The sequence below is a fragment of the Pygoscelis adeliae genome, unplaced genomic scaffold, assembly GCF_000699105.1.
Source record: "Pygoscelis adeliae isolate BGI_AS28 unplaced genomic scaffold, ASM69910v1 Scaffold179, whole genome shotgun sequence".
Taxonomy (NCBI): Eukaryota; Metazoa; Chordata; class Aves; order Sphenisciformes; family Spheniscidae; genus Pygoscelis; species Pygoscelis adeliae.
Window position 1 is genome coordinate 1,403,697 of NW_008825612.1, and position 12,893 is coordinate 1,416,589.

At 41.7% G+C, this 12,893-nt stretch overlaps 1 protein-coding gene across 1 annotated transcript in view; it reads left to right on the forward strand.

The window, feature by feature from the left end:
* KCNH5 (potassium voltage-gated channel, subfamily H (eag-related), member 5) overlaps positions 1-12,893 on the forward strand; it is a 153,192-nt gene that overhangs the window by 107,194 nt on the left and 33,105 nt on the right. The window contains exon 8 of the mRNA XM_009332731.1: positions 4,322-4,574. Within this exon, the coding sequence (XP_009331006.1) occupies positions 4,322-4,574 (253 nt within the window). The remainder of the gene's footprint in view (positions 1-4,321; positions 4,575-12,893) is intronic.

A 12,893-nucleotide genomic window follows, 5' to 3' on the forward strand; every position in this document is an offset into this window, starting at 1 on the left:
GATGCATGTGTACCGTTCATGTGTGGCATGGAGCCTTGCTCCTTTTCTGGTAGAAACACAGCTTATACAGCCAGCAAAGATTTTCCTCTGGGTCGAATTTGACATTCTCCTCTAATTTTGCATTGAAACGTAGCAGGTTCTGTTCTTTCATGCTGCTTGGATGCATATGGGAAAGCTGACTGCGAAGTCTGTGGCTACAGATTTATTACGGAGCAACTTCCTGTAGCAGCACAAGCATCTGGTCCCTGCAGACTGCCTGCTCCAAGTCGTGTGCTCCAAAACCATCAGTTAGTAAAGCATTGCAGTCAGCAACCTTAATATCCTGCCTTGCTTGTAAGCTACAGGTTTCACTGAGAAAGGTCTTGAAATCTCTAAGGAAATTTCCTCTTCAGAAATTTGTCTTGGTGGTTTTTTGATACGCCGCTGAAAGAATACACAGGCTAGAACAAATGTCCCAGCTGAACTTTGGTTCTAGTAACATGAAGTGTTGGAGGCATTTCCCTAACAGTGAAACAGTAGATTAAGCGTTACAGGATACCCTCTCCCTTAAATTGAATTTCTCTTTTACACTCATGTGTGTGCATTTGTACACCATATAGACTCGCGTACAACCATGTTGTTAGTAGTTTGTATCTTTTTAGTTGCATGCTGCCTTAAAAATGCTGACATCTCAGTAAGAGCATTTCACAATGAGAATGTCGAAGTCTTGTGTTATCAATAAGGGATCATTTTCAGAAGAATATTTATCTGAATTTGAAATGTTCATTTTCTCATTTTCTGCTCTTAGGATCTTTGCACTATTTATCATTAGCTTCCAAATGCTTCTGTGTCATCCTGTATCACATTATGTATCTTCTTTGGAAGCAGGAAAATTACTACATACTGTAATCTGTGTCACCAACAACCCCTTCTACAGTACAGCTAATAGTGAAGCAGGTGGCATCTGTGAGACTCCTTCTGAATTCATGATGGTATTTGTAAACACAAAAAGAAGTGCTGCAAAGTCAGGTTGGAGCTCATGAAGTCCTGGGCTTGGAACATACAGTAAACACATAGCTGAATATTGAGATTGTCTCTCTTTGCTCTTTTTTTCCCCTACGTGTATCTACATTTATCTTTATCAGCCAAAGCTTCTTTGCCAAATCTTTCAATATTAAGTACTTCTTTTAGTTGTCATCTGTTTCATTCTCTGTTCTCAGTACTTGCAGCGTAGCAGACAAGAAAACTGAAATAAAGAATATTTGTTCCTGGCTAACTCTTGGATCATTACTCATTTACTGCTGTACTAGTTGATAAGTGATATCTCCATGTATCTCCATACAGTAATATGTCATTAGGAGAATCACTTTATCATGACATCAGAAAATTCCTGAATTATTTTTTCTAAGACTGGCTTTTTCTGTACAATGGAATTTTTTCTGTCTCTTCATATTACAGTGTGTGATGATAGATACGTTTGTTGTGTCTATAAAAAGAGTAATGCTTTGAGTGCTCACTTTTAATACTCTGTATTTAACTCTGTATTTGTGAGGAAACAATATGCTGCTTTGCATCCAAGTGGCTTTTATTCTTGAGGGACACAATTAATTTACACTCCAAAAAACAAAGGCTCCCGGAACATCTCTGAATCTTACAGTAACAACCTCTGCAATAATTGAACCAATTTTTCCTGCAGTTTGGAAGCTTAAAAGATAAAATTTGGAGATCAGTCATGTATGAATACACACATTTTTCTTAAGAGCAGTGTTTGAGAATTCATAGCTCCTGGCCTTGTTAAGTCAAAAGCACTTACATTACTGAAAGTATTAAAGGGATGTAAAAAACATCTAACCATGATTTAGGCCCAAGAGTAGATAAAAATGTTAAAAATCATCAATAATAATACAAAAGAAACAGAATTTTTCATTAAATTACTATTGAGAAGAAAAAAGATGGCATGTTTCTATTTTATTATAATAAAGACGAGCTTTCTGTTTGATCCAGAAGTAGGGCTGAGGTGAAACGATCACTCTCAAAATTAATTTTTGGTTTTTTTTACTGAAAAACTAAGGTGTGCCCATATTTCTAGTGGTAAATGGACTGGCTCAGGTAAGTATAAGTTTGTAAAATTGACATTTGCCCCTAATAAAATTATGGAAATGTGATATGGGATATGGTCAACAGTGACTCAGACAAGACATTACTACTAATGCAAATGATGGTTTATGGAGAATATGTCTTGTCAAATGGGTTCGTTTATTATCAATTTTTATGATAAAACAGACTTATGCAGGGTATTTTAATGTGTTCTGTACAACATTTTGTTACAGAAAAATAGCATTAAGCCAAATAATTGACTTATTCTGTGTTAAATCAAAGAAAAACTAATTACCTGGTAGATCTGGGAAGGTGGTTGTAAGTGAGAAAACCTTACGCTATGGGGAAGTTTCCAAAGAGATACTGTGCTTCGTAGTGTTAGGCACAAGAAACATCATCTCCCTTGTTTATTCAAGATGAGACTGAGAGATGACCTGGTCATATTCTGTAGACACCTACATGTGGAAGAGATTCCCGATGATTGCAGGTCTCTTATCTAAGCAACATGATGAGGTCCGCTGGCTGCTGGCTGAAAAGTAAAAAAAAAAAACCAGTTCAGAAACAGCACATGTTTTAAAGGAGAGAGTAGCTGTCCCTTGGAACAACTACCCTGTATCATTTGAAAACATTAAATCAATTTTTAATTTATTTAAATGGTTGATGAACAATTTTAATTTTAATTTATTTAATTGATTGATTAACAATTAAATCAATTAATGCTATAATTTTAACAGGTATTCTGGGATTGATATGAAAATCATGAGTGCACGAGGTTAGTGCAGATGGTTGCAGTAGCCCCTTCTAGCCTCAGACTGTCATAATACAGAGGATAGGAGAACAACTTCTACTTCACCTTTTTTGCATTCATTATATCTTTGACCGCAAAGGAACCTTGATCTATTGAAATAAGAAAGGGACTACATGTTATTATTAAGCTAGAAATTGTTTACTATTTTCCCATTCTATGCCGTAGGACCTTTAGTAATACTTTGCAATAATATGTTTTATACCTCTTCTGCATTAAACAGAAATGAAAATCGTGGCTTTACTTCAATATTAACATGACCATTTGCCTCAAAGCTTAGTCAGGGTTACCAGAGTCTCCCTCTGTTTGCTAATATTCGATGGTAGTCAACACATGGACCCAATGTCCCTGTCTCTCACACTGTCTGTAGAGCAAGCTGCCAGATTAATTCCATACCATGAGAAATTAATCAGTACTATTGATCTGCAGTCTTCTTTATATGAGACTTCCAGAGTGCTCTTAATCTCATGCTCTTTTCTGTTATTTATCCTAGGAAAACTTCAAAAGGTTTTATATGTTTCTCAGTGCAATTAGTGACCACGCATTTTAGGGTTGTAAGGACGTTAGTGTGTTTAGGAGGATGTGCAAATATTAAACACACAGTTTACAAACCTAACAAGTCCCACAGGTTTTCACTTTCTTTCTTCAGGTGTATTTTTGTTTCTATTTCAATAGGGAAAGCTATTTCAGGTAAGAAATTAATTGAAGGTCTTATTTAATTGATCCGCTATGAGACGTCTTCATATTCACAGGACAGTTTTTCACTCACCTTTACTTTACATTTCATAAGGTTTCATAATACTTTCTTTTTGCTCTAATCTCAAGCTCTTTGGATTTTCTAGTCTGTAAGCCCTCCAGGGCAGGTTACTTATTATATGTCTGTACGCACTGAAACTAAACCCTAGGTGTGCTTGGATACGTGTCGGTAAGTGGTCATCTACATGAAGATTTTTGAAGACTAGGTTTTCTGGATGTGAGCAAAACGTGGTGTTTTCTATTGTGAATGGTCCGTCTTTGCATGTCTTCAAGCTCCTTCAGCTCTGAGCGTCCGTTCTGTGCTCCTGCAGGGATTGAGCGTAGCAGCGGGCGGATAGTCTGGGCACCAAGTCTGGAGGGATATCCACAAACAGGACATAGTAGTGCCACCTGCAATTCTGGAAAACAAGTGTGAAAACTGTTAGGAATGAGAACAGTGTAACAGAATAGTCCCTTCTTCCACATCACCCTTTCAGCAGCAGTGAAAGCAGTAGATGGGTAGAAAAAGACTACCCCAATTCAAGATAAAACTCCCACCAGAAGCTTTATGAAATAACTGGATGGATGGATCTTAAGATCCACCCAGGAGCATCTTAAGATCCATCCATTCAGTTATTTCATAAAGCGTGCGCTGGCCCGGTGTCATATTCCCAGCTGATTATTTTTCATCTTTCTTTTATTCAGGTTCTCTCAATTTGCCCAAAGGACATGAGAGCAGATATTTGCGTGCACCTAAACCGGAAAGTTTTTAACGAGCACCCTGCCTTCCGGCTGGCTAGCGACGGCTGCCTGCGAGCCCTGGCTGTGGAGTTTCAGACGATCCATTGTGCCCCAGGGGACCTCATCTATCATGCTGGGGAAAGCGTTGATGCTCTTTGCTTTGTGGTCTCAGGATCCCTAGAAGTCATCCAGGACGACGAGGTGGTGGCTATTTTAGGTACTGTGATCTCTATTGAAATGCTAATGGTTTGGATATATTTGCCTTCTGCTTAGCTTCGAATATTAACTAGTCTTGCCTAACATCAGCTGGGACTACAGGAGGCTAGTGGTTGTCATAAGATGGAGATGTCGTGTCTCCATACTACTCTAGAAGCAAACCCTTCATCTTTCATGCCGTTGGGAATGCTCTTTCTGCCCCATATGGCTCACAGTTACAGTGTCTCTGAGCAGAAGAGAATGGCATCTGTGTGCTTGACGTCTTTTAAATAGCCTGGAGAGGAAATGCACACTGTTTTATATTAGTCTCTCAGGAGGATTTCCACATTAACCTTCACACTGGGATTTTCATTTGTCTGTATTCTAGCCCAGAATAACACCTGCAAACAGCCTCTACAAGGAAGCAAAGTTCTTGCTTGTAGTGAACTGGCTTTACAGAAAATAAATAGTCTCATCTGACTATGCAAAGGGATAGGGATGCACCATCTATCCAGCCACAGTTGTGAGAAGTCTGAGTAATGGGGGAGCTCCAGGTTAATCACGCCGCCACCCTGCTGCGGTGTCTGGTTTGCCAGCAGTGGGTGGGAAAGAGCCTAATGCAGACTCCTCACTAGCTTGCATGGGATTGGGAAAGGTGTAGCAGATGATGGGACTCAGTGGTCAGCACTAGTGTTGAGGCAGGAATCACCCTCAGAGGCAGAACAATGTAGATCATTTAGGGAATGTAGATCAGTAGGGATTCACTTAGGGAAGTGATCGTGCCCCTGTACTTGGCCCTGGCGAGGCCGCACCTTGAATACTGTGTTCAGTTTTGGGCCCCTCACTACAAGAAGGACATCGAGGTGCTGGAGCGTGTCCAGAGAAGGGCAACGAAGCTGGTGAAGGGTCTGGAGAACAAGTCTTCTGAGGAGTGGCGGAGGGAACTGGGGTTGTTTAGCCTGGAGAACAGGAGGCTAAGGGGAGACCTCATCGCTCTCTACAGCTACCTGAAAGGAGGTTGTAGCGAGGTGGGGGTCGGTCTCTTCTTCCAAGTAACAAGCGATAGGACGAGAGGAAATGGCCTCAAGTTGCGCCAGGGGAGGTTTAGATTGGACATGAGGAAAAATTTCTTTACTGAAAGAGTGGTTAAACATTGGAACAGGCTGCCCAGGGAAGTGGTTGAGTCCCCATCCCTGGAAGTATTTAAAAGACGGGTAGATGAGGCGCTTAGGGACATGGTTTAGTGGGCATGGTGGTGTTGGGTTGACGGTTGGACTCGATGATCTTAGAGGTCTTTTCCAACCTTAATGATTCTATGATTCTATGATTCTAGAGGGAGAACTGGTGACTCTGCATGAAAACCATCCAGAGTCTGTCTTGCCTGTTTAAAATAGACCCATTTATTGTAGAACTCGTCTCCTGTTGAATATTAGCTATTTGCCTTCTCTTAAACCAGAGCTGTGGCTCCCTGAGGGCAAATCCAGTGGGTGGCCTTGTCCTAGGGGACCTCTCACACCCCACTGAAGCTCTGTACTGCTTCTTCCCTGTAAGGGTGGCTCCAGAGGGCTCCATGGGTCTCTCTTGATTCTCATGGGGACCATTGCTGGGAGATGAGGTTACACTTGGGAGTTGTGCTGGCATGTGGGAAGAGAGCAGCCATGGGGAGTCAATACTGGTCGTGAATCAAGGCTTCAGCCCCTTCCCAGCTGGCAGCAAGGGGGAGGAGAGGAGAAATGAGGACAAGCATGTAGCCGAAGGAGACTCCTGACGTGTTGCTGTACAAGCCTGTGTACGTGTGCACATGTGTCCCACTGGGGTGAGACTGGGCAGTGTGCAGGTGTGTGGATGGGACTGCATGGGGACGGCTCCCCGAGGGCATAACCGGGGTCCTCCCAGCTGGAGAGTGTGAACTCAGGAACGCACACCCACAAAAAATACCTGCTGCAGCTTTCTGTATTCTAGTATATACTAAGGTTTTTAAAAATACAGATTTAATGTAAGAATGAATCTCTTTCCATATTCAGAAGTCATTATGGTGAAAGCTCCTAAATCTGCAATTTCCATAGTAAAATGTTCCTTGTATTTCAGCTCACTGGACCATTTCATTTTTATTATTAATCTCAGTGACGATATTTTATATTTGCTTACAGCTATTTAAAAAACAAAAGCTTTAAGAGTAAGTAGCAGCATTTAAACAAATAAATGGTTTTCTGGGTATTATAATGAAAACAAACAATAAATATGTAATTTACTGAACTAGAAGCCATCACTAAGTGGATTACATGCAAAACTTGCATTTAGTAATGAATATTGTTTGTTTGGAATGATAGTAAGAACTTTTTGTTTCTACCTTGTAGATATGGTAAATGTAGTATCTATGTTATTCTCCATTTAGCTGGACAGACCTTTAAGCATATCTAGTTAAAGTGAATTACCTTTAATTACCGAAACTGCCTTCGATTCTACCATGGCTGCTGACAGGCAATCCCATGACTCAGAGCTATGTTCATTGTGTACTGCAGGGATTGGCAGAATGTGTAAATGTAACTTAAAGCAAGATAAACTGCTTCCTCTTGTCATAGAGCATTCTGAAGAGTTTTTTCATGCTCTGACAGATTATTTAACAGAATAGTGAACTGAGTAATTATGAGATGTTGTATCCTAAAAGTTCACTTGTGGAAGAAAATCTCTCCCAGATGTAGTTGCAAAGACATTTATAGTGGCAGGTGTGGCACCTGAAATAGCGACTGCAGATCAGGTGAAGAACATAATTTTTATCGATCCGTTCTGCCTTGAGAAGTTCAAGTACAAGGAAAGTGAATCTGCCTAAGGGGGAAACCAGGTTTAAAAACGTCTGCCTAACGTGAAAACCTCTGTAGCCTGCTTTGAATACTCCAAGCATCTGCCGTCACACTGGGTTTCCTAGGGAAAGTCAACTTACGGGGTTGTATTACCAGTCTGTCCATCTTCTCCATCCCCTGCAGTAACCTAGAGTGGAAATGTGATAAGTATGCTTTGGAAACTTGTCCTCATTAATTTCCTCTATGGCAGCAGGAGCGTGGCAGGATATGCTGCCTGCCAGCCTCTGCTGCTTGCAGAGCCATCCATTTCCTAAGTTTGCTTTGGAACTGGTACTTTGCAGTTACTGTTTTAATAGTGTAGTGTTATTTAATATGGTAGTGTTATTTGCCTTGCTTAAAGAGAGAGAGAGAGAGAGACATGTGTCCTTTTTTTGTTTGTTTGTTTTTACCGTGCTCACCCGCAGCTGGAAGTTTTGGTGTATTCTTAAAAGTGGAATATCCTAGAAAAGTAGATCAGGCAGAGATGCCAAAATGGGTTAAGAACATACATCTTCCATCTCTTACATTAGTCTTCTGTCCGAAGTGCAGGGCTTCATTCTTCCTCAGGTCCCAGCGTGAATCACTCTGCAATGTTGCTGCTTTTTCCCCTTCTCTCTCTTCCCTTATCACATTCCCTTCACTTGCAGCCATGGTGAGTCGGCACAGCCTCCCTGCCTGCCGAAACGGTGTCCTCAGGAGACTTGGCATCCCATCCAGGTGCTTTCTGCAGGCTCCACCGTGGAGACAACCATCCTTTTGTTCAGCAGCAGTTTTCCTGGCTTGACGGCCCCAGCTTTGGTGTTTCTTGTGCTCGAAAGCAGATGAAACCCAGTGATTGACAGGGCAACTTGCAGCACTGTGATGTTTTGTTCCCCCCTGGTTTGGTTTTGTTCTCACTTGTGTGTAATTAAATGCCCAGCTGCTACTGTAATCAGCATTACAGAAATCAGTACAGTAAGAGAATGAATCCAATTGTAGATCCGCAGCTTATAGGACTCATTAATGAAGATATCCAGGTGCCCCATTACATTCCCCTCATTAGTTATCTCCATTTCTCGAGGACAGTCTCCCACCTGTTGCAGGTACTGACTGCTGCTGTAGCAGAGAGCTCACCACGTCCAGAGCTGGTGTGATGAGGTGCTGCTTTGCTGGAGAAAACAAGATCCAGTCATTTTAACATAACTCATTTGCAGTTGCCAGGATAATAGAGAAGGGCAAACAGTCTTGTCTCCAATTATCAAAATTTTCCTAGCAAGCGAGGTGACCCCAAGAAGGCACATCAGTAATTTTCCACCGTCTCAAGCAGGAGTAAACAATTTAACTGCCACTGCTCTGCATGGGAAGGTGTTATCAGTGGAAAAGTCTCAGGAAGGACCAGGAGTTTGAAGTCCCCCAGGCTAATGAAACGAGGCATCTGCTAGCAGAGGGCACCTAACAATTCACCCTGCCGCAATTAACCTGAATTTGCTCCAGGCGAGGAGTTTCATGTAAGTGGCGATGCCAACCAAGTGTCTCTGGAAGCTGCTTTCCAGCTCCTGCTCTTTGCCCAGCTGACTGCGTAAGTTGTACAGTAACTTAAACCAGGCAGATTGATTAACAAGGTTTAAAGAAGTCGTTTTGCCAGCGGAGAAATAATGACCTACCATGTTCAAATGTTGATTGTAGGAATTGATCAAAAATATTGCTCAAACTGCATAGTGATAAAAATATATTGAGCAGTGAAATCCTAGTGGGGGCTGCTGCTGAATGAATTCAATTTTGATAGTCAAGCCAGGATGAATATAGATTTAATAGCTCATGTTTCAGCCACACTTAGGGTCCTGATCCCATATATATTCAATTAAGTTGTTATTTGCCTTTATGTGTTGCATGTTAATTCTCAGCATGTTCTGTGTATAGTCCCAGTGCAACCTGTTGTTTATTGGATTTATTGGTTTTAGGCAAGCCAGAGTTTCACTTATTAAAGGTCTGCTTCATGAATTCTTTCCAAATGTTTGGTCTGGGAAGGGGATATTATGCAGTATGGAGGAGTTAAGGAAAGCAAGAATGCAAGTGGCATGTCTTCTTGAATTTGGTATGACAGCTGAAAATAGGGACGAGTCTTTTTCTACTCTTAATCTTACATATGTTTGGATGTCAAAAGATTAAGTCTCCTACCAAATCACACAGAGGAAAGTCCTTTAGAGGCTGAGCAAGTAGCAGCTCCCATTTAGGTGAGCAGGAGACCCAGGCACTCCAGAGTAATTTGGTATTTGGGATCCATGCATCAACACTTTGAATTTCCTTGGTGTTATACAGCCGGGCACGTGCTTTGTGCAGGACAAGACTGACCATGTGTGATGCACTGTATGACATGAAAAACTGTCAGTCCAATTCCATCTCATAGATTAGTAGCTAATTCTGTGATTTCAATTAGTTTAGTTGCAGCTTGGGTTTCTTCTCAAGTGGAATGAAGGTGGTGGAATTTGCCTCTATGTCAAATCAGCTCTTGATATTTTATACTGAACTTTTTTTTGGTTTTCATGTGAAGTAAACCAAGGCAGACTAATTGTGAGAGTTTCCCCAGGTTAGTAATGTGCACCTGGTAGCAATTTACAGAACAGCCTGTGTCCTATTTCATTTATAGGAAAAGTCCCTTTTGTTCTAATGAGTTAAAGCTCTAAATTAACTAAGAGGAAAATTATTCCTAAAGGAAAGGGTAGAGTTTTTTTTCACCTAGCAGAACTGCAATAATGTATGTGATGCAGGTTGTTTTTTAAGTGCTGAATCTCAAAGTATTTTGCAAAATACTTGAAGGATTACTGATCTGAGAACCTATGTGACGCACTGCTCTGCACTGCGCAGTTCTTCTTAAGCACGTGCCTTGGAATAGGTCGTATCTTGCAGGTCTGGGTTGGCATATGTAGTACCATGTAAGATTTAGTCCTACTGATGCTTGTTCAAAAGTGTTATTAGTTCTTACTGACAGAGTTGAAGGGAATGTTCAATTTTTCGCATTATTTTATAAATTTAAAATATTTTCGTCTCTATCTGCATGTTAGTTAACTATAAGAAGAAGCATCAATCTTAATTTAGTGCCAGCTGGTGTGTTATAGATGTGATCTGCAGCCTCCAATGTCAGAAAGATTCCTTTCACTGAATTGAAATGTTTTTGAATTAGACCTGCACGCTTCACTGCCAAACCCAGGACCTCAAATGTCTTGGCAGCGCAAGAAAAGGAAAATTATTTAAAAATCATGTGATATATGTCTTTTAAATCAGACTAACAGTTTGAGGCAATCTGATTTGCTTTATGAATTTTGAAGATGGTGGGAATGGTCATGCTTTCACGTTTATTTTCTCGGTCAGGAAGGATAGAAACTTATTTATGTATAAAATCAAAATGGAGATATCCTGTCTCCAGGAGCTGGGGCTTCTAGAAAAATATGAAGAACTAGGAGACTTGCACTAAAAGTGAGAGAGATGGGGACCACAAACAGAATATCTATATAGACCTTTTGCTCTTCTTGCAGCAGTCCTGAATGCTGGAAGAAAGGTAAATTTCTTTTGTGTATTTAGGTGCAGATGGGGAAGGTTGCACTGTGTTAAATAATGCAAAGTACCTTTGCCAGCATGGGCTTGGATCTTTGGCACAGTCTCTTGTTATTGTTTCTTTGCTGGCTGTTTTGACAATCTTTCAAATGGTAGAAATGCTGTTTTTTCTGATCATTCTGCCCTTTCACATGTTAATGTGCAGTCCTGCAGAGCTGGATTTCTGACTGGTCAGTGCTCAGCTCTGATCTGACTTTCAAGGGAGTTCTGGCCCTTCTGGATGCCACAGGAAAGGCTGAGATTTTGGCTAAAACATTCACAGAGGCAAGGAGCCCTCTCTCACAGTCTAATAGTCATCTCTGCACGTCATAGGCTGTGCTTACAGGAAGCAATGATGTCCCAGCTGGCAGGAGGTAGCTGATGAATCTGCACCACTACATCACCCCCATCTTCTCCTGATCTCCTCTTCAGACATGAACAGCTGTGTTGTCTAAGTCCAGAAATCCAGCCAGCCCAGTAGCCTGTCTCCAGAAATGGCCAATAGTGGACGTGCAGGAGAAAGTAGGAAGATGAAGTAAGCAAACAGTGATACTTCCCCAGAATATTCTCCAACCCTCCATTAAATTGTGTTTTAAGGTCTTCCTCACCCAGAGGGAAAACTTTTGTGTTTAGTAGCCACAGAGGATTATATTGCATGAATCCATCCTGTCATTTTGTAAACCTGTGCAACCATCCCCGATGTCCCGTGGCAACGAGCTGCAGAGCTTACCTACTCGCTGAACCATCACAGAGCTGTGTGCTGCTCTGGGTAACAGGAGCTGATTCCCTCCTTGCTCATTGGGTTTCTACATCGGTTCGAGATACATCTGTCCTGCAGCCAGAGGTTTCACTGCAGATGTATAGACACAGGCAGATGTATTTGTATGAATATACATACCAGTATATGTAATTATGGCTGCAGGGACTTGATATTTGGTCACTGACCTCCACGTCTGTGCATGCTGCCGTCACTTCATGGCTATTCGTACCTGAGCTGATTAGATGAATGTTTTCTCTACATAATACAGTTTTACTGATTCTGCAACAGAATCAGCCTTTGCTTTTCATAAGCAACAGAAGATTTGAGCATATCATGGTGGAAAGCCTACGTTATTCATCACGTCTGGCTTTTGCTAGTGTGACTGACAGGACTTTGGAGATGTTTTAAAATGGGGGGAAGGGTGGCTGGCCTATTAACTAAGACTGTGCAGCACAGAAAAACACCTTATAACCTTAAGAAGAAGTCTTGGTCCCTTTTATGTGTTTTTCCTCAGTGCTGTTTTCCACCAAAAATTTATTCTTTCACTGCCTGCCCAAACTTTCTCCCAAAGGCCCCATCAAGTTCTCATGTCTATGAGGATATTTCTTAGCTCAGTTTCTGTCCCCATCTGGAGAAGGATAAATTTTGCCTTTACGTAGATATCATAGAATAGTTTTGGTTGGAAGGGACCTCTAAAGGTCATCTAGTCCAACCCCCCTGCCGTGGGCAGGGACATCTTCAACTAGATCAGGTTGCTCAGAGCCCCGTCCAACCTGACCTGGAATGTTTCCAGGGATGGGGCATCCACCACCTCTCTGGGCAACCTGGGCCAGTGTTTCACCACCCTCAGCGTAAAAAATTTCTTCCTTTCATCTAGTCTAAATCTACCCCCCTTTAGTTTAAAACCATTCCCCCTTGTCCTGCTGCAACAGGCCCTGCTAAAAAGTTTGCCGCCATCTTTTTTTATAAGCCCCCTTTAAGTACTGACAGGCTGCAATAAGGTCTCCCTGAAGCCTTCTCTTCTCCAGGCTGAACAACCCCAACTCTCTCAGCCTTTCTTCACAGGAGAAGTGTTCCACCCCCCTGATCATTTTCATGACCCTCTTCCGGACCCCCTCCAACAGGTCCGTGTCTTTCTTGTGCTGAGGGCTCCAGAGCTGGACGCAGCACT